This window comes from Leuresthes tenuis, unplaced genomic scaffold (assembly GCF_036924035.1).
Source record: "Leuresthes tenuis unplaced genomic scaffold, fLeuTen1.0.hap1 SCAF_13, whole genome shotgun sequence".
In the NCBI taxonomy this organism is placed as follows: domain Eukaryota; kingdom Metazoa; phylum Chordata; class Actinopteri; order Atheriniformes; family Atherinopsidae; genus Leuresthes; species Leuresthes tenuis.
The window spans coordinates 4,810,293-4,834,977 of NW_027325367.1; the positions used below are offsets into that span (position 1 = coordinate 4,810,293).

A 24,685-nucleotide genomic window follows, 5' to 3' on the forward strand; every position below is an offset into this window, starting at 1 on the left:
TCACCTGTAGGAAGGCGCTGCGGTGAGTCGTGGAGCTCCTGGAGAGTCCGGAGGATTTGACCACTCGGACCCCCGGCACGCTCAGCACCTCGTCCTCGCTGTCGTCCTCCTGCTCGTCCAGCGAGAACGAGCGCAGACCTTCTGTGTTCACCGGCTTGGTCCTGATGTGACCGTTGCTGTGGTTACTCCTGTCGCGCTGCGAGGATGAGGAGGAGGAAGTCGGCGGGGCTTCAAGCTCCTCCATCAGCCACTCCATCTCCTCTTCACCGCCCTCTTCATCCGTGTTGACCTGAAGATGTAAAACACAGAGTCAGACTTGGCTTAACCAGGTTAGATCTGCAGCTTCAAACCACAGACAGCTGAACAGGGTGTTCCATCTTCAAAGCTGAAGAGGAAGCATCAAGTCAGGAGGGAAACTAAAAGTGTGCCAATGGTTTTCCACGACATTCAGAGGTTGGTGCTGTGGAAACCAAGAGAGAAAAGCCAGTGCAAAGGACATGAGGCCACGCATCGCAGACATTTCCTCCTCTTCTTCAAACGGAAGGTCAAACTTTCACCACAGAGGAAGAGATCCAGAGTTTATATTCAGAAAAGAAGAAGAACAGGATCTGTGAACCCTTTGATGGCTCCACGTAGATATAAACAGTTTCTGTTGAGCGAATTTCCACTGAGTCCTAATTCCTCTCCTCGCGTTTTGGGAAGCAATCACTTTACAACATGAGACAGCTTTGGGATCCAGGAGATCACATCTTTACATGCTGTAGTGCATTTTAATTTTCTATACATCAATATCACCCTTATACCCCAGTTTATAATATTATATATGAGCTAAATCCAAACTAACTAAATAAATTGTTAGTTAATCGATTGTCATTTGCAGTTAGGGTACATGCAAGAAAACCACATGATAGTTCATACTCACAACTTGATGAGATATATTCCAACGCAGGAAGTGCTGTGAACACCAGATCAGATCTAATGAGCCCCTGCAGTTTGGGTTATACTGTTTTTGTTGTGTGTGCTTTTCACTGGATTTCTGCAAACCCGTAAGTGTCAGGAAACAGCGCTCTGCGACATGCTGAATGTGGGAACTCCTCCGCTTGTATATGCAAAAACAACTATTGCTCTCTCTTATTTGGCTGCAATTCTACCGACATTTAAAAATAGATCAGTTCAAAGGGTGTAAACAGGACTGATCGAACAACAGGATCACAGCTGGAAGAAGCTGACTGGCTGAAGTTTGTCCACAGCTGACCTGGATTCTGAGTGTTTGCTTTGATGAGTTCAATCAACCAACCTTGGAATATTTATAGGACACTTGGTTTCCTCTCCGGCAACAGCCAGCAACCTTCTGCATCACCATTTCCCTGGAAGAAGACATGAAACGTACAAAACGTTAACGAGAGGCGTCCATAAACACTTAAAAAAGCCAAATCCAGCCTAAGATGCTCGTGGACTCACCTCCTCTCCCTCTTGTAGAACAGCAGTCCCAGCAGACAGACAGTCACACCCACCAACAGGAGGGTCAGCACCACCCCCACCGCCTGGCTCCGCGGAGAGAGAGCCGCAGAAGTGCTGCCGTCGTCATACGTCTCACGATCAACAGTCCTGCAAGGCAGTCCAGAGACAGCGCTTACATCTATCTACGTTTGCCACCTGGAACTGAAACTAAATCCAACAGAATCACAGAGTTCACTCACGTCAGACGGCACACAGCGTCCGTGTGCCACACAAACAGATACTGGCATTCGTCCGTCTCCAGCATGAACTCTGGGATGCCGACGCCCGCCGACGGGTTGCAGTGGAACATGATGGTGGACGAGACGTTTTTGGTCCTCACGCGCCCGCACTGCGAGTCAGACGGCACGATCACATCCAGGTTTCCTCCTGACGGAAACGCAGAGACGGCGTTAATGATCGTTCATCCAACAGAAAACAGCCTTTTGAATGTTTAATAAAGAAGAATCTGTTGCACAGACAATCTGACATGCATTTCCTGTTCTTTGACAATGAGAAAAAGACTATTAAACTATGTAATTAATCATAGAAATTACCTTTAATATAGTACTTGGCTTTGCTGGAGGAGCCAATCCTGCGTCTGTACGAGGTGTTTAGCTTGACCTGGCAGATGTTGGCACCGAGGCAGCTGGTCACGGAGTTGTTGGTGATGCCGGACAACTGGATGTGGTAGATGTAGCGGTCGCCGTTACCTCGTATGTCTCCAGATGCTTCATGCTGACTAAATACAAATAAGAAACAAAGAAAACCCTGTATTTTAGCTGCATATAGCAAGTATATTCCCCTTCTACCATTATAAAAAACTAAGTAAACCAGAGGTTCCAGCTCTGGTTTGGAGCCAGTGAATGAATTTGAACCAGTTATGAACTCTTTGCTGGTCCAGAGCAAAGAACCACTCAGCTCAGGTGCTGGGGGCGGGGCTACGGAGACCAGCCAGATCAACTAAAATGTTGTGACTGCCATGTTCAAAAGTCCAGAGCCAGTGTGGCGCTCAGAGTGCTTAAGAAGAAGAAACAAAGCTGAAACAGAAGAGCACGAGCTCAGTGTTCAGTGCTTTAACATCACCAGCTGCTGGTTATAGATCCCTATTCACATTGGGTGTATAAATTATTAATAAAACAGCTTTTTATTAACAACACTGATGGCAAACAACACTCGTTTGCAGGAAGAAAACAGACAAAAATGCTAATCTGCTGCAATAAAATGTCTCCTCGCACTGTGTGAAACCTCTATAGAAACTCTATAGATGATGTAATGATGTGGATCTGTGGTGGCATCAGTTCTCAGCTGGTTCTTTCTTAAAAACACAACTTAAAACCGGCTCTAACACCAGCTTTGAAGCAGCTCTGGACACTGGAAGCTGCATTAGGTTAGAAATCTCGGGGTAATATTGGACTCAGACCTGAACTTTAACCAGACTTAGAAAGACTAATCCATGCGTTGGTCTCCAGCAGGTTAGACTACTGTAACGGGCTGCTCACTGGGCTCTAAACGGGCCGTAAAGCTGCTGCTCGAGTCCTGACTAGAACCAGGAAATACGACCATATTAGTCCAGTGCTCAGGTCTCTGCGCTGGCTTCCTGTTGCTCAGAGAATAGACTTTAAAGCAGCTCTGCTCGTGTACATCTCTGACATGTTAGAGCCATATGAACCAGCTGGGACTCTGAGGACCTCAGGGAGGCGTCTCCTGCTGGGGTCCAGAGTCAGGACTGAACAAGCTGAGGCTGCGTTTCAGCTTTATGCTCCTAAAATCTGGAACAGTCCTCCAGAAGATGTGACACAGGCCTCAACTCTGACAATGTTTAAATCCAGGCTAGAATCAGTTTATTTAGCTGTGCATATGACAACTGAAAGTATTTCATCTGCACGCTTCGTTTTTAATTGAATTAATTAATGCTTATTTTTAGGTTTTATGGAATGATTTTATTTGCCTTTTGTGATTTTATGTAGCTGTAAAGCACTTTGAATTGCCTTGTGCTCTACAAAAAAAACTTGTCTGGCCATTAGGACACAGGTTAACAGGGGAAGTGTGTGACTTTTACCTGAAGTAAAGTGCCCCGAGACTCAGGCTGGCTCCGGTGTCAGGAACTTCTATCGTCCCGTTCACCATCTCCACCTCGCGCTGCTTCACCGCGCAGGCCAGGCGCGTCTCCCAGCCAATCACAAACTCACACGACTCCATATCGATTCTGCTCACAAAGACAGAGATCATTAACTCTGATAAAGGACGAAGGTTTTCACAAAGACATTTAGCAGCGAGGACCAATTTATGGTTTTAAAACCAAAATATAGAATAAAAATAAATAAAGAACAAAGCCTGCAAACGTGGGGAAAAACAGAGGAAATAAACACCAAGTAATCTAAGAAATATAATCCAAACATGAAGATATACTTTCTTCAGTATATTATAGTGAAGCCAGGCAGCGTTCCAGAGTCATGACCGTGAATAACATCAAGTGTACCGAGTGTTCTGCAATCTCAGAAAAGGAAATTTTAACTTTAAAGACAAACCCTCTGATCTGCCATTAACTGAGAGTCTGAAATCCTCCACCAAAGAGTAAATCAGTGTTTCTGCAGAATGTGGTGCATTATCTTTTTAAGCATCACGTGTGCTAGACATAGATGATACCACATGAAAGTGTCCTTTAATGTGTCTTATTCTGTAGGTGATATAATCTTTAATGGAGGTGAAATCAGAGAACTTTAAAAGCTGATTTTAATGGGCTGTGCCACCTGATGAGTGTCGGGTGTCCAACTGTGGAGCCACAGCTCAGCTGGATCACAGTCTTGGCATTCAGACCGTTGCTGCAGACGTCATCTCCCTCTGAATAGCTGACAAAGATCTTTCCATCTGCGGAGGAGGTGTTTTGAGACAAAGATGACGTCATTTTAAAATGCACAAGAGACGGATGAGATTTCTTAATTGTTTTGAATGAGTCTGAGTGGTCTGCCCACCTGTGAAGGTCATTCTCTGAGTGTAAACTCGGCCCAGGGTCTGGGTCTGTCCTGCTGAGTGTCGGCACACGGTTGCCTCCTCTGGGCAGTCTGTCAGATCGCCATGGATGCCCTGACACAGGTTGATGAAATACCTGAGGCCACGAACACAGAGTGAAGAGTCACAAAGGGAGCGCATCTTATTCTTGATTCTTTCAACAGGATGACGGCTGCATGCTTTTACAGTTTCTAGGCTACATTAATCCAACTGTATGTTTCTAAAAGAAAAAGACCTGCTATATCAGCCTTATTTTCCCAATGAGCAGGAGACTGCAGAGTTCCACTCTGCATCCAGTCGTAACCATCATTTAGGGGACATTTTGACCACTTTTAGCTCGAGGAGTTTAGCCCTAATTACTTCATTTAAATATAAAAGCTGCATAACTGAAGTCCATACATCATGATATAATCCTAGAAACCACAAACCAGGATTTCAGAGCTGAGTTCTGATTGAAAATTGGTTGATTAAGAACCTTCAGCACCCCCTTTATAACGTTGACATGTCAAAATAACACAGTCACTGTGTGCCGCTGGGGGTTGAAAAAGAGACGATACCAAATAGCAAGATATTGGTTTATATTCCTGGTGAAATCTGGGACTTCAAATAGACCTAAACGTCTACTAAACTAAACATTTTGCTGCGTATGTGCACCGTTGGGATAATGTTTGTCATGTGTTGGATATGAATTAAAGTAAATGATGCATATGTCAACATAAACACTTGAATAAATCTCCATTCAGATTTATTCATTCAGTCATTTTAGAGCTTCACAGAAGATTTTTGTTCTATTTTTTCTTTGATATACCTAAAAGTTTTAATGCAAAAAGTTATCCCTCTCGTGTAAATGAGCACAAACTTTGAATCTGCCGATAAAACAATAATGAATTCAAACCCCTTGAGATTATAAACTACTCTTTCTGCTCCGAGAGTAAAGATAAAGCAGAAGAAAGCATCTTCAAACACGAAGATATTATCTACTAAAATGAGACTCACGAATATCCCGCGTTGCTGAACTTCCACGGCTCAGTGAGGGAGGACAGAGTTCGCAGATTGAACGTCTGATGCTGGCTGACCAGCTTACACTCCATCTTCTGCGGGGGGCAAACGACACTGGTGCGCCACTGGAAAGTGGCCAAACAACCCTCCGTCTCCGACAGCAGCTGCGGGGCGCCGGGGCCTGCAGACTGGTCGCAGATGAACAAGATGGAGGACTGATGCTTACCGGAGCCTGGAAAAAAAGGCAGGATGGATTTCAGAGAAGGTAAAATAGTGCAAAAGGAAAAAAGTGTCACAAAGATCCATTAAGATGAATCTTTTCACATGTCCTCCTTTATTAGCTGCAATAATAAAAGATTCAAAACTGGCTTTGAATAAAAACAAAGTAACGGCTGCTCTGATGCTAGAAACATTTAAACACCAGCTGTGTTTTATTCAGGGAGTTCAGAAGAAAAAGCTAAACTTCTTCAGTCTTTATTGGCTTTCTTTGCTTCAATAAATGGTCAAAGGAATTCATTAATGCAGATTATTCTGTTAAGTTTTCATAAAAAATGCTGATTCCTTTGACTCATCAGTGGATGAAGTAGTTTCCAACACGAGAGTCTGGATCGTAAAAGGAGTCCGACAGATTTAGCATCTACTTACATCCAAAATGTCCAAAACAAACCTGCTCTGTCACCCTTTCAAAGCACAGATAAGAGCTGTGATGTCGGGGTTTAAGATCTCACCTGTGCTGTAGAATCTGATAAAAGCTTAACTTCAGCTATTAGGGTATAACGTGTGTTCTATTCTTAAGCATGATAATGTTCATATGAGCCTTTAAGCTGTGCTTTTTGAGTCAGACTTTGGATTTAGTTGTTCTGTTTTATGTTTTGCACGTCTGTTGTTTAGCTTTTTAAAGCTCGAGGCGATATTTATATCCACAGACGGATAAAAAGCCTAAAACTAAGCAGGAAACAGGAGTAAAAGCAGGTTATTACCTAGAGGGCAGGGATCTCCTCCGCCGTACTGCATCAGCACCGCCTGCTCTTTGTGCTGGAAGTTCATTGTCATGTTCTTGCTGACACCGAACGAATAAGCGGACTTGTCTGATTCAGAACCAGACGTGTGGCAAACTGCACTCTGCTTACAGGCCGGCTCTGCCACCGAGCCGCAGACCTTGATATGATACATGCCGGCGCTCCCTTTTACCTGGAATACGGAGACGTAGCCTTCAGAGAAAAGTAACTCAAGTATTTCCTGTCATTTATCACCCGATCTGTAAGAATCTACAGAAGTGTGTGAAACCCTCTGTGCTGACAGGCAGAAAGCTCACCTGGACTTCTTTAGACAGGGTCTCCAGATTAAAAGTGAACTGGAGCTGAGAGTCTGTAAGCTTGCAGCCACTGGTGTAAGTGGCATCTGAACACACCAGGGGGGTCGCCCACTCGAACACATAGACACAGCCCTGGAGCCTGAGCATCTGTGGAGAGCCCTGGACACAGATACAAAGATCTTTGTTAAATCCTGGCAGTCAACAACCTGTGTGTGAGTATTCGTATCAGTCAGTGCTGACTGACCAGCTCCAGGCCTCTCTGGCAGGTAAAGATGATGGTTGAACTGTAGTTCTGCGCAGGGTCAGCAGCACACTTAGTGAAGCTCTGGTAGGTGATGGACACCTCACCCGTGGCACTGTTGAGCTCTGGGCCGCTGGTGGTTTGTCCAATATCCTTCAACAGAAACCGTTAGAGACCGTTAAAAGGAGACAAAGGAGCTAAAAGACAGTCATGAGACAAAAATAAACTTTTTTTTTTTTAAATTTGCTGTGTTGGAATTATTGATAATCAATTTATAAAATCAGATTATATCTGTAGCTGCACAGATTCTGACTCCTGCAACGCCCTCCTAACTGCTCTCCCAGCCCGAGCTGTGAAACCTCTGCAGATGGTCCAGAACACGGCGGCACACCTGGCCTTCGATCAGCCTAAAAGAACAAACATCACCCCTCTGCTCATTGAGCTCCACTGGCTTCTCTTAGCCTTAACATCAAATTCAAATCACTGATGTTGTACAAAGTGCTTAATGGAACAGCTCCCATCTACTTGGATGCTCTCACAAAGGCTTAAGTCACAACTCGGTCCCTCCGGTCGTCACAGGATTGTCGTCTCGCAGCTCCTACACCACGCTTAAGACAATCTCTTTTCATGTGTCGTTCCACGATGGTGGAATGACCCACCGAGCGCTACCAGAACAGCTTCAAGAAACCCTTGAAGCTCTTCAGAGAGCATCTCCTACCCTGTACTTCCCTCCATCTCTACACTGTCACCTCTGACAGAGCCGGACTCGTTGTTTCCTTCTACGTAGCTTATTGTTGGTGTTAGCTGTAATGTTATATCCTCATTTGTAAGTTGGATTAAAGCGTCTGCTAAATGCAGAAACAGAAACTTTATTCAGCCTAAAATAATTCTGATCACATCTGGGGCCCGTTACAAATGGTGTTCCCCACAGGCCTATTTCAGGCCACTTCCAGTTGGTTATTTATATTTTACTTCTTCAGAAAAATGTCATCTACCACGCTCAATTCCACTCTCCAACCTTCACCAGATCCTGGTTTTCATATAATTATCTGAACCTACCTACTGATAAGACTAAGGTTCTGTTTGTAGGTGAAAAATTAGCTCTAGCTTACCCAGGTAAAGGCCTTGGTATGATCCTTAAAGGCACCGTCTAAACACTGTTAAGCATCTTAAGGTTTCAGCTTTATTAATCCTCACAAATGCCCTCATTATATCCCGTACAGATCACTGTAACCCTTTCTTCTCTTCTTCCATAAACTTAAATTCGTCCAGGACCACGATAAGAACTTTTTCCAAAACACTGCCTTTGCTCTCCCAACTTTGTCGATCACCTTTAAAGATCCATCTCTCCTCTTTGGGCTTCCTTTCCTGCTGAGAACGTCAACGTCCCTGACATTTTAATCCATTTCACCAATTACATTTCTTGTTTTACTGTATTCCAGTTAATAAACACTGTATTGCTGTGATAGTTTGACTATTTTACTTTGTGCTTTATGGATGAATATTGACTTTACTCACCTTTAAAGTAAACCAAACTGACAGCCGCTCCCTCAGATCTCACTAACAAACTTTTCTACCCAATTCACAGAAAGCTTCACCCTTCAAGTCTGTACTGACGATGATTTGGGTTATTCATTTATCATTAGAGCATATTGCTCCTTTGTTTTATTAAGTGTTATTTTGTCAGCATGTGCAGTTTGAACTTAAAATGTCCCAAAGTGCCTGGAGAGGCAACTCCAACTTAAATGTCTTATTAGTTTAGTTTCCTGGAATAATGCCGCTACCAGCAGTGTTTGTGGCCTGATGAGGCAGGTCAGTAATGAATTCTTTCTCTGCCTTTTCTGATAAAAGTGTTAAAAAGGTTAGTCTCACCACAGGCGGTCCGTTATCAGGATCCATACAGACAGCAGATCCAGGCGGACAGGTGACCCCGGGGATGACGTTCAGAGGCTGACAGATGTTGATGTAAAAGTCTGGAGATTCGTCGCTTTGGTCCACTGCTTCATCTGACAGGACACAGACAAATATTATATTACCAGTTATGGATAAGACCCCGATTGTTCTGGATTTGTTGTTTCTCGCCTGTGTTTCAGTGTGAAAGCTCGGCCCACCAACCTGTTGCTGTGTAGTATCCGCTGACATGAATGAGAGGAGTCAGGTCTATTAAAGAGGAGCCGTTCTGGACCGAACACTTGACCTGATGATTAAAAGAAAAAAAAACGTCTTTATGTCATGACACACCGAACAATAACCAAATAAATCAGAGAGAATCCCACAAAAACATTCCCGTCTCCTTTGATGATCTGTTGAGAGAAGCTGGTTTTAGTTCTCCTGCTCACTGCTCTTATTTTCTCCTTGAAAAAGCCAATTTAGTCCCAATTTGTGAAGGAATGCGAATTGTTTTCTGCTTCAATATGTGGAAATAACTTCTTGATATAAAAGCTACACTTCAATGCAGTGCCTGATAATTATTTGCTCTTGTAAAAAGCCAATAAATTCAAAGACACTTTCTATCTACAGTACACAGACATGAAAACATGTCAGAATCAGTCATGACTCTGATATTCATAAATAAACATGTATTTTATTATGTTAGAGGGTGAAAAGGTGAATTCCATTTGAAGGGGATCTTTTATGGAAAAATAACGGTTTAGAGCATATATGTGGGTCTCTGAGGTCACGAAAACTCAAAGTTTCAGATCAAAACACAACCCTGATATGTTAATCTGTCAGTGAATGAAGGAATTACAACATGAGATCTCAATGGTGTCATTAACCAGTCAGCAGCCAGTTTAACAACACATTACTTGTGCCTAACAAAGGGATCTGCAGCTGTCCATGTCCAAACTGCAGATGGGGAAAATGTAAATACTTCAGAATAAAACTGCCAGTCAAGTATTTCTCTGTCAGTTTGGTGTGCGGTCTGAGCTCTCAGGGTATTTACTGTATGCTCTCTCATATTCTAACAAAGACCTCAAAAGAGTAGCCTGAAGAAGACGGGGGCGGGTGCAGAGGGTGTAAATCAGTGGTCACAGACCTCAGGAAATCGTGTCAGCTTGTGAGAAAATGGAACAAATGTCTCTAAATCATTTTTAACAAGCTGTTCAGGGTCGTCTGACTTAAAGCACAAAGATACTTACATATTGTTCACACACCAGCGGCGTGTGGAACGAGAAGAAGTGTGTGCAGGTGTCGGCGTTGGAGTCGATGAGCACCGGCTCTGGGGGGGCCGAGCCCATGTTAGGAGGCCTGTACAAACAATGGAAATGTTAAGATCATCAGACTTGAGCTCAGCCTACAAACCTTAACAAATATAACAGCGTTCTAATATGCAGTTTTCCTTTATTTCAAGTGAAAACATCCTGTCGGCCTGATATTTAGAGCAGTCCAAGCACATTCTTTGCAGTATTGATACAGGAGGTGTTGATATTACAGGGACGATACATTTCCATTATACCATTAACAGGACAAACAACACTGGAGTTGAGTATTCAGTTTAGCTGACTTAACTAAAACCACTTAAAAATGTATCACATTTAAAGGCCTATTTACTTCTGATTGTAACTTGCAAACTTTTAAATCTCCTTTCAAATGTTGCTTTTATTTGAATGTCTTAAAACAACTTTGGACACATTGAAAGACAAATAAAAGGGATTTTTCAGTAAGAGGGGAACTTTTAGCTTTCAGCTGTGCTTGGAGCCTACAAACTGTGGCGTCACACACAAAGAAAATATAAAAACTAAGAAGAAATTCAGAGGACGGCCGGACCTGCAGACGAAGTGGATGATGGTGTTGTGTTTGAGGTCTGGGTTTGCCGAGCAGGGACTTCCTCCTTCATACGTCAGCTCCAGAATCTGATCTTTGTAGGAGAGTTTTCTGCTCGCCTGACCGCCACTGACCACTGTATTGCTGTCCTTGATGCACACAGCTATAACACACGTAAACAGATGTTAAAAACGCTGGAAATTCACCTTCAAACATCCAGTTTGCAAATTAATTCTGCTCAGGCGTACGGGCAGTGAGGACTCAAAGGATTTTTGAGAAATTCAACACTTTATTTATCCATTTTTTGCAATATTTGACAAACCTTTAGTGACAGTCTTCAGTCAGAAAGCTGGTGATCTAAGACTGACCTTTTACAAACCTTGAGAATCTTATTAACAAACCACTGCGCTTACCTTCAAAACTGTGTGCGCCTATGAGTGCGTAACACTGATTAAACATTTCTAACATCCTCATAATTATATCAACAAATTAACTTATTATGCAGCTTTGTACATATGGTTAATTATTTGAGAGAGGCTGAAATTTCGTGTCCCTCTGAAGCAGTTTACACACAGCAGTGACGCATGTCTGCCAGCTCTGACTGGCTGGAAGCTGGTTAGATTATTGTGGCCAACAGAGGAATGATTTGCAGGTTTAAAACACAAGCTAATTGCTAACTTTTAGGAATTTAACCGATGCAGGTGCCGTACAGTCTGTAGTGTGGTGTTCCTTTTGTAATGAATAGCCCACTCACTGGATGGAGGTACATACCAGTTCCAGGGCTGCATCCGGCGTTGGTCACGTTTCCACAGATGTTCATGCGGAACATCCTCCTGGGCTCCTGATGATCGTACACGGTGTAACCCCCGTCCTTCATCAAGGAGTTCAGGTCAAACAAATGACCTGTGGGGGGCGCAAAAGTTCAACATGACGCATTTTTGAAGAGCTTGTTTCAAAAAGGATCAAACAGCACATTCTCCTACTAAGTTTCTGTTCGTCTGAACCTTTTTGCACCTGAATGTAGATGATATGTGGTGATGATCGCAGTGTTTGAGTGCCTGACCTGTAGCGGGGTTTGTGACCCTGCAGTTATCGTGCTGGGTGCTGTTTAGGGGGCAGGCGGCGGCTGTTAACCACAAGAAGGTGTACACACAGTCCTCAATCTCAGAGATCAGAGTAGGCCGGGAATCCTGGGTGGAGATATAATTAAGTTTCATCAGTGTTTTCATTCACTTCAACACCTGTTAGTTTGACTGCATTGCCTCAGTTTTCTTAACAGACATTAAAGGATTATCTCCCTTTCTTTTAAGTAAGTCTTCAGTAGACAGCAGGCAGAGTGGAGAATCAAGGGGACATTATAACAGGAAAGATAAGCTAAAAGATACTCAGAGCAGGGCCACAGAGGAGCGAAATTTCTCCATCTAAAACAAATGAAACCTTATGAATTTCATTTATACTTGTTTGAGCTAAAGATGAGAATCCGACCTCGCTTACACTAAGCTGTGATGTGGCTCTGCAGCACCGAAACTACGATTAATCAATAAATATTCTACAAAAAGGGCTTCAGATATGTTGTCTATAAAGTTTGGCAATTTCAAAAGGAAAGGAATGATGTCACAGACTGCTCATGCTCACCAGGTTTATCCCAGTTAGTTAATCGAGTGTCACTTTGAAGGAACAGTGGGTAGGAATTATCCCCTTTCCTACACTTAAGGAGTTAACAAAGGAAGCTCTGAAGCTGCTGCCCCAATCCACCAGTTAATCTTCAGCTCCTTTCAACCACAACAAGACCCAGAGATACTTCAGCTCCTCCACTTGAGGCACACTCTGAATACCAACTCTGGAACAGTAAAGATGAGGGCCTGGAAAGGCCTCTTTTCTATCTTTTGTGAGCAGTTATTTTCTCCATGAGGACACCGCACAACCGCCATCCAAAGGGAACTATGAAACCATTGTACAGATCTGAAGTTTTTACCAGTTTCTTTGGTTGAAACTGTGGTTTAGTTGCTTAAAAGGTCCTTGGTCCACTGGGAAAGATGTAGCGGTGGAAACAACCCACATGTCTAATTTATTTAGGCTAAATTCACCCAGACAGCTCCAACTGTTTCAGTTTACGGATTCTTTCTAATCACACAATAAGATAAAAAGACTTGGAAATTGAAGGTTTCTAAAGTGCGCTGTGCTGACCAACATGGGAGGAGCTTGTTGTGTTACCACTGCACACTGAATCTCTCACCACTTTGTCTTTGTCACACTTGAAGCGGATGATACTGGTCCTGTGTCGCTTTCCGTCCGGACAAGCCTGGCCGCTGGTGTACTGCAGCTTCAGGACACCTCTGTCCCACGTAGGACCAGACTCCACCTGCCCCAGACTCACATATTCATCTCCATCCTTCACACAGGACGCTGAACTGGTGGGACATGTCCATGAGCCTGTGGCGAGATGAGTGGAGGGTCAACCTCATCTAACTTACAGAAGATGCAATAATGCTCTGAAAATGGGTGTCACCGCATTGCAGTGCATGCTGTACTGAGACAGGAGCCTGCGCACTGACCTCCCTGATCCACCAACGACCTGCAGACGTTGATGTAAAAACGTTTTTTACTGTCCTGAGTTGGGACTTCCACCTCCCAGTTCCGGGAGTCCATAGCCAGAGGAGAGAGGTCATACGAGTGCCCCTGACCGTCGCTGCGGACAGAACAGACAAAGCTGGAGTTTATTCCGCTTAGCGTTGCTTAAAAAGACCATTTTAATCTATTAACATACATTTTTGCATGTGGATTGCACAATAAATCTTATGTACGAAGGAGAAAATAAGAGCCATCTTTTTCAGATTCTCTGAGTTTGTCTTAGTCTACAACTAAAAATAAATAAAATTACAACAAGTTGAATTCACTCTAGGAGACAAAAAAGGCTTATTCAGGCAGAAGTCCCTTTTTTCCAGGAAACTATTCCTTGAAAACTCAGGGAAAAACCACATTAAGGTCAGAGAAGGGGAATTTGTGGCCTCCAGTGGCAACAAAAGTTCACAGATTACAAAAAAGTACGATGAAACACTGAATTCATTAATTCATTGCGTGTTTTCTTCAGCAAGCATATCAATAACAAACAAAATAATGCCCCTGCTGCTTCTAACAGTGTCAGCTGTCGTAGTATTTTCATTACTCTACAGTAGACAGTTAAGGAAATGTCTGGATGAGAAGTGACAGGGACAAAGATGGAAGGAGTAGGAGCAGGAGGAGGGTGAGGATGGTTACTTGTAGGAGCAGCTGGTGGTTTTGACTGGGACGCAGGCCAGTGCAGTGGGCCAGTTGAACAGGTAGGTGCAGTCTGGAGTCTCTTTAATAAACTCTGGTGTTCCCTGAACAAGTGAAATATCAAACAAACACAGCAAATAACCATCAATGAGAGCAGCTGAGGTGACTCCTGATCTTTAATAAGCGGACACAGACATTTTGAGCATGCTTGCTCTCAAATTCAGAATCAAACCTTATTGATACACTTACAGGATGCCTGTCAGGGTGGCAGGAGAAGGAGATCTCTGTGGATCTCTGGTAAATGGTGTGACAGGTTTCCCCACTGGTGTAGTTCAGAATGATCTGGTCCCCCACAAAGCTCAGAACCTGGTTTGCCATTCCTGCTCACACACAAAAAAAGTTAAGCACAGGAAAACGACACCAAGATCAAAACATTCTGCTGTTTTTGGGTTTTCTTTGAGCCTGTTTCTAATACCTGCTATCTTGTGATTGTCTCCCTCCACCTGGCAGGAGGACACGGATTCGATTCCCGTGTCTTTGTGTGTGCAGACGTCTTTCTCCAGCGCCCCGCAGATCGACAGGTGGTAGGTGTACTTGCCGCTTTGGATGGGGTAATCTCTGCCTTTCAGAGAACTGAAGTCAAACTCGTACCCACTCTTAGGGTCCCGAACCCGACAGTTTTCACCTGGGAGAAAAAGTTTGGGCTGTCTCTTACAACTTCATAACAGCTCTGATGCAGTTTGACTGTTGAGATCACTTGGGATTTACCTTGAGACTTCCTGATAGGGCAGGCCTCAGATGTCCTCCAGATGAAGACATATTCACAACCATCTTGGCGGTCGAGCATGGGCGAGCCCTACAAGCAAACATTCACATCCAGTATCATTTGGTGGCATGGCATCCAAAACCACTTCCCACTGTGACTTTGCAGGATACATACAGGGTGGTGTAGCACCACTTTATCATAAAAAGTGGAAAAACTGGAGGTTTTCCTCTTGTAATGATTCTGTTTGGTGCTCTGAATTCACACTGAACAAAATTAGACAATAACTAAGACAACACCTGTAAGTATCTCCATTTTAAATATGAGACAGATCAGTGCAACACCAGGAAAGTAACGCTGTTTGGTATAATCTGTGTTTTGTGGCAACAGGTTGCATAATTCAAGGATTTTATGAGTGAGTCAGTGCACTAAAATTTCTAATGAAAATATCAGAGGCTCATTTACCCGGTCAGAAATATAACTTTTCTTTTTTATAGCCATTTATGGTACTAAGTTACAGTGTTTACACCAAATCTGATCCACATTCTCTGCAGTGAAAGAAATGAAAGACTATCAGAAACACCACCACCACTCATCATGTGGTGGTCTTAACTTGGACGGTTAAAGAGTGGAAGGGTGCAGCCAACTCACCGGGTTGTCGTCACACTGAAAGATGATGCGCGTCGAGTACCAGGATGAAGCACCACACCTGTCGCCGTTCTGGTACACAATGCTGATGGAGCCGTCCTCCGCCACCTGTGGGCTGGACTGCACGTATCCCAGGTTGTAGCCTTTCCCATCAATCACACCACAAGAACCCAAAGGACCCACTGCAAGGAAGATAAAAGGCTTTATTTTCATCAATTACTGAGATTCCTTGTCTTAAGATCTTCTAAAATACTCCTAATTAGAGCTGGAATTCAATCAAGGACTCTAAACACATGCATATGGCTGCAATTAACAATTAATCTGCTCATGTGCCTGATCAATTATTCAGTCTATGAACAATATAACTCAGTAAAAATGAAAAATATATGCCTGTATGGAAGATGATCGTGATAATCGTGTTAAATAAAAGGCCTTTTGTTATTTAATCAAATAAAATATTAATGTTGTTGAATGCTTCTTCCCTACAATTTTTAAAGCTCCTTTCCAATAATTTGAGTTTAATTTAACTGCTAAAAAACTCCTCAAAAACAAAGATAAAATGAGATAAACTGATAGAAATGTTTATTTTTCAAGTATTTTTACTGTTATTGTGATCATGTGATAAAGTCAGCTGTCATAAAATGATAAAGTTAACCAGTTGATCTAAGCTGGGACCAGCTAAATTTGGTATTTTAGGGAGAAAAACATCCTTAATAACCAATATAATTAACATGTAAATTAATTTCTGAAATGACATAATTCTTAATCAGTACCTTTCATAATTAGAGTTAAATGCAGTTTGATGAAAAAAAGTTTAACATGAACTGCAGGAGCCATTTTGAAGTTTTATTTGGCACAACTGGTGCCACTGGTGAGCTAATTGATTGCACCATACAGGTGAGAACTTTCATTCATTTGACAGCTGTTGATGCACGGAGGAGCGTAAAAGGTTTTCTGACTGCTAAGTAATGTCATTTGTTTAGTTCTGTCATTAATTACTGTGGAAAAAGTAAAGAAGTGGAGGCTTACAGCACAAATGAAGACCATTTAAGCTCAAATAAATCTTCATAAATGTAAGAATTATGTGTTTAAACAGCACCTCAGTGGCTTTAAGTGCAGGCTAACAAGAATATTTAATAAACCAGTTAAAGCCAGGTTTGTATCGTAGGTTCGAATTCTGTTTAGCAGGTAACGGAGAACCTGAACTCCCACTGCCTCTAAACTTAATGTCCAAGTTTTATTCATTAAATAGCAGGCTGGTCTAAACCTTTTTCCTGACCTGGACAGTCCTTGAGAGTCGGGAGGGGTTTGCAGACATTGATGTAAAAGCTGCGTGATGTCACTGCATCCGTGTCTATGGGAATCCAAGGACTGTCGTCTCCGTACCGGATCAGCTTGCTCAGATCGTACTCATTACCGTAGGAATCTAGAGGGGAACAGAAGAGAAAAAAAAAAACATGGTAATTCTGACATTTTTGTGCAGAAAAAAGACCTTCTGGTGATTAAAGACATCTGGTTTGTGTCATCTGAGTTACACCAAAACACGTCATTGCATCACAGAAACATATCAAACTGATTATCTGTGTGTGTTTGTACCAGAGATCCTGCAGTCAACTGGAGAAGGTATGCAGGCCAGGGCGGTGGAGAACTCAAAGAGGACGTTGTGGACCACGTGGCTGGGTAACGTGCTCATGTCCTCCCGCACCAGTTTCAATGAGCCAGGGTGAGATTTCGGGTCGCACACAAAGTTAATTATGAAAGTGTCCCGAGTTGCTGACGGATGAGATCAAGTTCAGATTAAAACAAACAAAAAGAAAGAAGTTTTTAGTACTTAATTACCTTACTTATATAAACTATTTGTATCTTGACTTGTTTTCCAAGTCAAAACTCTCCTTATAATAAGAGGAAATGCATGTTCCTCTGCAGCAATGACACGCCTTCATTAAGATGTTTTGTAATGTCACATTACAAACCACAAGATTTAATAAGCCAGAAAGCAGGGTTAAGTGCTGCTGTGTGTCGACAGGCTTGTTATTTATCACCATGACAAATGATCACGTGTACGGACAAGATGACAAAAGCGATATCTCTAATGCAGGATAGCCACAGCGTGATGAGCCTGATCTCTCTACCCGGGAGGAAGATAAAGACAAGTCTTACAAGACTTGAATCCTTCGCACCGTTTCCACAACTGTGACTGAAACTGGTTTATTTCTAAAGGAAAATATATTCATAGAAAGAGGTGGGTCTTGAATCGTTTATAGCATCTGAGCAGTTCTTTGGAGCATTTTTGTGCCTGGATCCTGAATCATCCTCAAATTCTTGGAATTTAGTGACTAATAACTAAATCTATGGTAACTGAATGTGAACATAAGATTTTTGTGGTTTGGTACCTGTGGTATCGTCCCGCGGTCCCTTGTACGTCAGTTTGAGCATGCCATCAGTGGTGTACTGGAGGGTCTTCTCCACCCCCACCGGGCTTACGGGCAGCCCGTTCTCCAGCTCACAGCCAGACATACCCTTTCCACATTCTGCTGCCTCTGAGCAGATGTTCACCTGCCGGGAGGAGCGATTGCACTTCTGTTTACTTTCTGCTGAGTGTTTCTGTATTTCAGCATCATCCTTCTTCATAAAACTACCACTGAGTACATTTTCCATCAAAAGACACCCACAGTCTAACCCTAACCCCCTAACACTGACCCAAACATATTCAAATGAAGCATTACAGCTTCAGCTGGTGGGTGTGCGGACAGTGTCTTACCAGGAAGTCTTTGCCATTTGCTGTTTTCTTGTATCCGGTGCTGGAGGCCAAGAGCTGAAGGTTGTATTTAAAGCCAGAGTTGGGGTCCACCACGACACATGTCTGAGATATCAAAAAGACATCAAATAATAGTCTTTTCATATCAGAAATGTATTTAAGTTCCATGTAAAAGGTGAACTTACGTTGTTCTCGATGGTTTGGATGGCACAGGCTGCCCTGGTTTCCCACATGAAGTTAGCGGTGCAGTTCTGCTTCATCAGGAATCGCGGTCCCATAGACTGCACGGCGTGGAGCACAAACACAGTCACATCGCAGACACATGGAGGGCAGAAACAGGCTGCACTCTTTTTAATTCACTTACAGTCGTTCCCCTGGAGCAGACCAGGTGGATGCGTGTGGTGTACGACAGCTTCTGACCCTCCGACAAGCAGACGGAACCGTCTGTGAACTCCAGCAGCAGCTGGTCCCGTGCCTCTATGATCGGTCCTCGCTTCGAGATGCCCATGTTACTGACGGACACCACCTCTTTTGGGGAGCCCTGTGGACAGAAGGAGGTCTGAAAAATCTCTGCAGACACCACGGAGTCCGTTATGATGACTGGAAAATAGATGCTCACACTCCGATGGAAACGCAACTACAGGTTCATGTTTAATGTCTAATTTCTGCTCGTATACCAACTGTCAATGAAATCTGAGACAGAGTTTTGAAATGTTGCCGCATATAAAGGTGGAGGTGCAGGCTACATTACACATGGCTGTAATAAACACACTACTACCTGCTAGCAGAAATAATTAGTCTCTTTGGCCATTTGTGTACACGATAATTATTCTTTCATGTCACCAGGTTTATTTTCTAGAAACACAAAGGGCCGATCGATCATCTGGCGGACATTAAAGGGGACATACAGAAAAGAAGAAAATCACTTTTTCTGTGCTTGAGAGGATATTTTTTGGTATCTGAAGTCGATACCAACTTAAAAACTGCATTTAGTGACCTGAAAGCGTGACATTCAGTGAGCTGTTCAGATGTCCAGTGGAAATGTGTAACTTTATAACTTCACACAGCCTATTTTTTGTTATCACCACCTAACTTCAACTTCACATCATGCTGCATTCACTGTACCTCAGAATTGGGAAGTCGACACTTTTGCTTTTTGCTTTGCTGTTAACATCAAATCTCATCATAATTGTAAAGATAGTTACAAATAAATGAGGTAATAAAGCTCTACCAGTACCGTGTCCAATATTTTGTGTCCCAACAAGGAAATCTGACTTCTAATTGGCGTTATACATCTGTCATTAAATGCACCATCAGTGCAGCACTGGTAACAGAAACAGCCTCAAAAACAAACATCGGTGAATTGTTGCCCACATAAGCATCAGTTTCTAATGTCAGCAGCTAAACACTTAAAGGCAGCACAGAGGAATGGAGCAGCTGTGAAGTTCAGAGTTTATGGAGCCGATATGGTTGGCTGTCATTGTGTTCTGTGGGCGTGTTTTAACAACTTGGACCGTTTCACACATGACTCCTGAGATGACTACGCCCAAAGAGGGATCAGTAGCCCACCAGCTGGCTATTGTCCAACTGCAGATGAGGGGAATCCCAAGTATTTGGGAATAAAACTACCAGTTTGGTGTGTAGTCTGATCTCTCTGGATATTTGTTGAATACTCCGTCATGTAACAACACGCTTAAAGGGTAATTGAGTACGACAGCTCTCAAAAGAGGCAGACCCTGAGGAACAAAGGAGCAGAGTTCTTTCAAGTGAGTCACTCCACGCCGTAAAACAATCCCCTGGAGCAGAGGTGTAAATTAGCTGCTGCTGTTGTGTCTCTCTGTGTTATTTTGACCAAAACATGTCAGATACGATGATTAAGACCTCAGGAAATTGTGTCAGCTCGTGAAAAAAGGGCAGAATATTTCTCCATTAACCGTTTAACAGAGAGAGAACAAGCAAAAACAGAAACTTTCAAGTTTCCATCAACCTTTTGAAGCCTTTAAAAAGCACATAAAGAAACACAGATTGTGTTTGCTGAACCTCAATAAATCAGGTTCTTCTTAATTATCTAATCTTTAAACCTTTAAAATATACGCAGCACACACACCCAGCCGCACGGACTCAACTTTTACCAAGTCGTGTTTCTAAGTAAGACCTCACTGTCACTGAAATTGGTTGATGAACAACATTTTATTCCACATCTCCTTCATTTCTGCCTGCTACTCTGATCCTTCCTGCTCCAGCGCACAGTTCACTACCCATGAAGTCCAGTTAACTGCACAGGCAAATAGTTCCCTCAGACACAAAGCGTTTCAGACCTGGTTTTAAAGCCTCTACTTTATCTAAACAGCTGTAAACGTCACCTGAGGAATGAAGTAGCTGCAAGATGAGTCTTCTTCGTAAGTGTCACGTCTATTTTTCTTTGGTCACGGTGACATGCTCTAACCCAGATGACCCACACTCAACACTGTCCCTGAAAGCCTCTTGTATAGACACTAGCTGCTGCTCTCCTGCTCATGATTGCCTTCCTGTGTGTGTGGGGGGGGACATTCAGCAGTATTCTGGGATATAACTGATGTACAAACCTCCAACATTTGCTGCGACTCTGACTCAGGTAAATAATCGGAGCCAGCAGTGTTTCCCAGGTGCTTACATACCTGCTCAGTAATGTATTTCATTTCGCAGACGGATGCATCGCGGTCGCAGCCCCGTATGGGGTTGATGGGCCGGCATATGTTGATGTAGTACTTCTTCAGGTTCAAGGTGTCTGACAGGTCCATCGCCAGCCAGTTTCTGCTGGAGGAGGACCGCGACAGGCTGAAGGCAGAAGGGGACACAACACAGGCGGTGAGGCAGGGAAGTGTTTTAGAAATGTGATGCCGCTTTGGTGCTTATTAAATGTGCCGTACCTGGATAAGTCGTACTGGTCAAGAGTGTTGGGATCTGTCACCAAACACTCGTGAGGCCTTTGAGGACAAGCGTAGGATGTATACCAGCGGAAGTTGTATGTGTATTTGTCCTCAACCTGTATTCATAAAGAGTAAATCAACAACATGCAAAGAGTAAGCTTAAACAGTTAAAGGAAGGGCGAGGTTTACCTGGAATTTAGGGTTTCCAGGTCCAGCCTCTGGGTCACAGAGGAAGGAGATGAGAGTGGACCTGAGTGTGTGTTGTTCGTTGTTGTACTGGGAGCCGTTACTGTAGGTCAGCTGGATGAGGCCGTCATAGTAGGACAGATGGGAGTTCGCCTTCCCAAGACTCCAAGAACTAAAGAGGAAAGTCAGGCGGTAAAATATAAGAAGAAAGAAATTTGTGAGAGTGTGATGTCACTGGTTAGCGTATCGGCCTTACCTCTTTTCTACCTGGCACGCTCCGGCCTTCTCAGGACACGTGCCAGTTTTGACGGGCCCGCAGACGTTGATGTAGTAGTTGTAGTTGCCATTGGTCAGGTTGTAGAAGCTGCCGTCAGGTTTAGTGAGAGGCGACAGGTCAAAAAAGAACCCTGTGGATCCACACGGGTTAGTCAGAGAGGAGGATTAAAGTCCAAACGCTGTCCCATTCCTTTTAGCCAAACCGCTGCCATAAAATTCAAATGACTGCATTCTGTTCATATGTGCACTTCACACAACTTTGTCAGGTGCGGCATTAAAAGATGTAAAATCTCTGGAATGACTCATATCAGCCTCATAACACACACTCTCCACCAGGTGGCAGAGATGAGGAGGTGGAGTGAAACCTCCTCACAGCCAAAGTCTGCCAGCGTTATGATAGTTTCATTTCAGAGTTCAGAGTTCACGCTGTAGGTTTTAACAGTGTGTATCCTATAAAGAGAAGCTTTCTTTGAGGGTAGAACACAATCAAATACCCGAGAAAAAGTCTGAGATGTAAAAAATAATATAATTCTTAAATCTTTCAGTACTTTCAGCTGTTTTCCCTGAAGAATAAATGTTTCATGAAAGCATAATAATTAACTCTCAGGTCAGTTAGTTTTTGCTTTTGTGTACTACCACAAAAACTTCAGAGCTACCTTAATTACCACCGTTTTACTCAACTGAAACAACGACACGGTGGAGCTACATGAATGTTTTTCATTGTTCTGGATCATCATAACGCCTCGTATTTACACACGAGCAGACAGGTGAAGGTGAGGATGCCATTATGTGCTTTAGGAACTGTCTCTCTTGATAAGTGCCCTAAAGATGCCTTGCACTTCCAGACAAATGCACAAATGAAAGTGAGCCTGAAACCTCTCGGTTCATTTTTGATTTCCAAGCAGCAAGAGCAGATCAAAATGCCCCTAAATGCACATTTACATAAAGCATTAAACCCATTGCTTCTCTATGATCTTCTGTCTGGATGTCTCTTGCTAAAGTTCAAGCATTGTTAAGTCAGAGTCTGTGTGTCTCGTACCAGCCTGAGGGTCCTCCACCCTGCAGTCGTCTCCTTGCATCTTTGAGAGGACGCAGGCAGCAGCGGTGTACCACTCCAACTCATAAACGCACTGATCTGATGAAACACTTCGAAGCACAGGGGCACTCTCAAGATCTCCTGCAAGAAACGAGTAAAGGCGACAACATGTGTTGGAAAAGCAGCAACACACTCAGAACTGAAGAGTAAACCGTACTTATCTCTGTTCAACCTACCCGGTTTGCATTTGAGGGTCAGGATAGTTTGGATTCTTGTCTTCTTATTGGCACAAAAATCTCCATCAGCATACAACAGTCGGATGTCGTCTCCTGTTTTAATCTTCTGTGGAGGTGAGAGGAAGCTGCCCAGATTGATGGTATTGTTATTCTTATCTGGATCAGAGACACAAGCGATAAACAGCTATGGTTATGTTATCAGGCTTCTCTTTAAAATGTTTTAAACTGACAGTTTTCTCACAGCATTAGACTCTGTAGCCATGACAGAACATCTGGGGTCAGAAATCTGAAACAATCAAACCTGGTGAATAATTAGAAACCTCCTTCCTGTGTATAAACGTACCCACAGCACAGATGGACGCTTCCTCCGAGCAGCCAACTGCACCCCCGGCCTGGATGACTTTGTGGCAGACGTTCAGGTAGTAACGCGAGTCCAACTGTGAGGATTTAGCATCCACTGCCTCCCAGTTCTCACTGCCATCTGACCCTGAAGCAGCAAACAGAGACACAGTGGAAGGTGACTTATAAATGACAATTTACCAGTTGGTTAACGCTGAAAAGATGCTGCATTACGGCAATATAGATGCTGTGTTTAGTGATACATTTTACATGCCTGATATAAAAAAAAAAGCTGGAAAGTAAACAATTTCATTCACATTGGAACATGCCGAGTGTAAGATATTTTGGGGTTGCAACAGAAACATTTATGCATACTTAAACAGATGAGATTAACGTTTCCTTGGGTCCATAAATATGTCATCACATTAGAGGTGGAATTAAAAAAGCAATAAAAGTCTCAGGCCACATTTCACATAAGCAGAATAAAGAGTTTCACCAACTGAGGAGTTAAACTAACCGGGGTATCTTGTCAGGGGTGAGAGGTCGTAGTGTTTTTTGCCATCTGTGACCCGACACAGCAGATCCTCCTTCTCCTTGACGCAGGCGAAGGTCGTCTCCCAGTTGAAGTAATAAGTGCAGTCGGTCTCCCCTGCGAACACCGGATTCCCTCGGCCTCCGTTGGCTGCAGAAATGATAGCCATTATTATATTATAGCAAATTATAGCAAACATCAGGAGGAAGTTGAATAAAGAAGAACGATGACACGACACGACGTGACAGGCGAGACAACTTGAATGATTTCCATCTCCATGCAGTTTGAAACCTGTATCCTGTCACCAGGGAAAACACTGAGAAGCATTTCTTTCCCCCTATTCTGATGACAAAATGTAGGCAGATTTCAACTCTTTACCACTGTGTATTCAACAGAGCTGCTAAATTAAGCAGGTAAATCATACAGCAAAGGTGTTTGCGTGTCTCACATGCAGTGTTGTTGCATTGAAAGTTGATTATGGTCATTCTCTGGAAGCCGGAGGAGCATCCGCTGCCATCTGGGTAGATCAGAGTCAGATCTCCATCCGAATACCTGCAGAGGAGCAAAGCACAGGGAGCAGCAATGGAGAGCTGAAAGATGCAACAAATTCAAACTAAAATGCAGTGCAGAACTTTATACATCATACTGGAAATCAATATTCATCTTACAGCCAGTTAGTGGTATTCTCTGTCCCTTTTCACTTTGTGTGGTTGCACCTCAGCTCAAAGTTGCCACTAAGCCACAGAAAGTTCAGCTGATGCGATGCCACATTATCAATGCAATGTAGTGGCGGGTGTCTTTCTTAAAACTACATTTTTCACCTGACAGATCTTTTAAAGTGAGTGTGCAACCGAAGGAAAAACCACAAGATCTAGATGCAGTTGAGATCACGTATAATCTAGTACAGACAGCATG

General features: G+C 43.2%; 1 protein-coding gene across 2 annotated transcripts in view; it reads right to left on the reverse strand.

The window, feature by feature from the left end:
* Positions 1–24,685, reverse strand: part of igf2r (insulin-like growth factor 2 receptor) — a 43,648-nt gene that overhangs the window by 3,251 nt on the left and 15,712 nt on the right. Inside the window, exons 10-50 of one of the 2 annotated variants that reach the window (XM_072362766.1) lie at positions 24,219–24,322; positions 23,756–23,920; positions 23,243–23,386; positions 22,900–23,055; positions 22,667–22,804; positions 21,608–21,758; positions 21,355–21,523; positions 21,166–21,281; positions 20,914–21,073; positions 18,621–18,797; positions 18,442–18,537; positions 18,260–18,361; positions 17,892–18,054; positions 17,095–17,271; positions 16,778–16,924; positions 15,502–15,680; positions 14,856–14,943; positions 14,563–14,772; positions 14,337–14,467; positions 14,088–14,191; positions 13,385–13,518; positions 13,066–13,262; positions 11,893–12,019; positions 11,601–11,732; positions 10,833–10,992; positions 10,205–10,313; positions 9,180–9,261; positions 8,937–9,070; positions 7,068–7,217; positions 6,824–6,982; positions 6,489–6,699; positions 5,506–5,740; positions 4,473–4,606; positions 4,251–4,368; positions 3,560–3,706; positions 2,055–2,239; positions 1,701–1,887; positions 1,462–1,608; positions 1,298–1,367; positions 923–955; positions 5–289 (exon numbers count right to left, since the gene is read on the reverse strand). In XM_072362766.1, coding sequence (XP_072218867.1) covers positions 5–289; positions 923–955; positions 1,298–1,367; positions 1,462–1,608; positions 1,701–1,887; positions 2,055–2,239; positions 3,560–3,706; positions 4,251–4,368; positions 4,473–4,606; positions 5,506–5,740; positions 6,489–6,699; positions 6,824–6,982; positions 7,068–7,217; positions 8,937–9,070; positions 9,180–9,261; positions 10,205–10,313; positions 10,833–10,992; positions 11,601–11,732; positions 11,893–12,019; positions 13,066–13,262; positions 13,385–13,518; positions 14,088–14,191; positions 14,337–14,467; positions 14,563–14,772; positions 14,856–14,943; positions 15,502–15,680; positions 16,778–16,924; positions 17,095–17,271; positions 17,892–18,054; positions 18,260–18,361; positions 18,442–18,537; positions 18,621–18,797; positions 20,914–21,073; positions 21,166–21,281; positions 21,355–21,523; positions 21,608–21,758; positions 22,667–22,804; positions 22,900–23,055; positions 23,243–23,386; positions 23,756–23,920; positions 24,219–24,322 — 6,013 coding nt within the window. The remainder of the gene's footprint in view (positions 1–4; positions 290–922; positions 956–1,297; positions 1,368–1,461; positions 1,609–1,700; positions 1,888–2,054; positions 2,240–3,559; positions 3,707–4,250; positions 4,369–4,472; positions 4,607–5,505; positions 5,741–6,488; positions 6,700–6,823; positions 6,983–7,067; positions 7,218–8,936; positions 9,071–9,179; positions 9,262–10,204; positions 10,314–10,832; positions 10,993–11,600; positions 11,733–11,892; positions 12,020–13,065; positions 13,263–13,384; positions 13,519–14,087; positions 14,192–14,336; positions 14,468–14,562; positions 14,773–14,855; positions 14,944–15,501; positions 15,681–16,777; positions 16,925–17,094; positions 17,272–17,891; positions 18,055–18,259; positions 18,362–18,441; positions 18,538–18,620; positions 18,798–20,913; positions 21,074–21,165; positions 21,282–21,354; positions 21,524–21,607; positions 21,759–22,666; positions 22,805–22,899; positions 23,056–23,242; positions 23,387–23,755; positions 23,921–24,218; positions 24,323–24,685) is intronic. The other variant, XM_072362767.1, reaches the window with a different exon arrangement.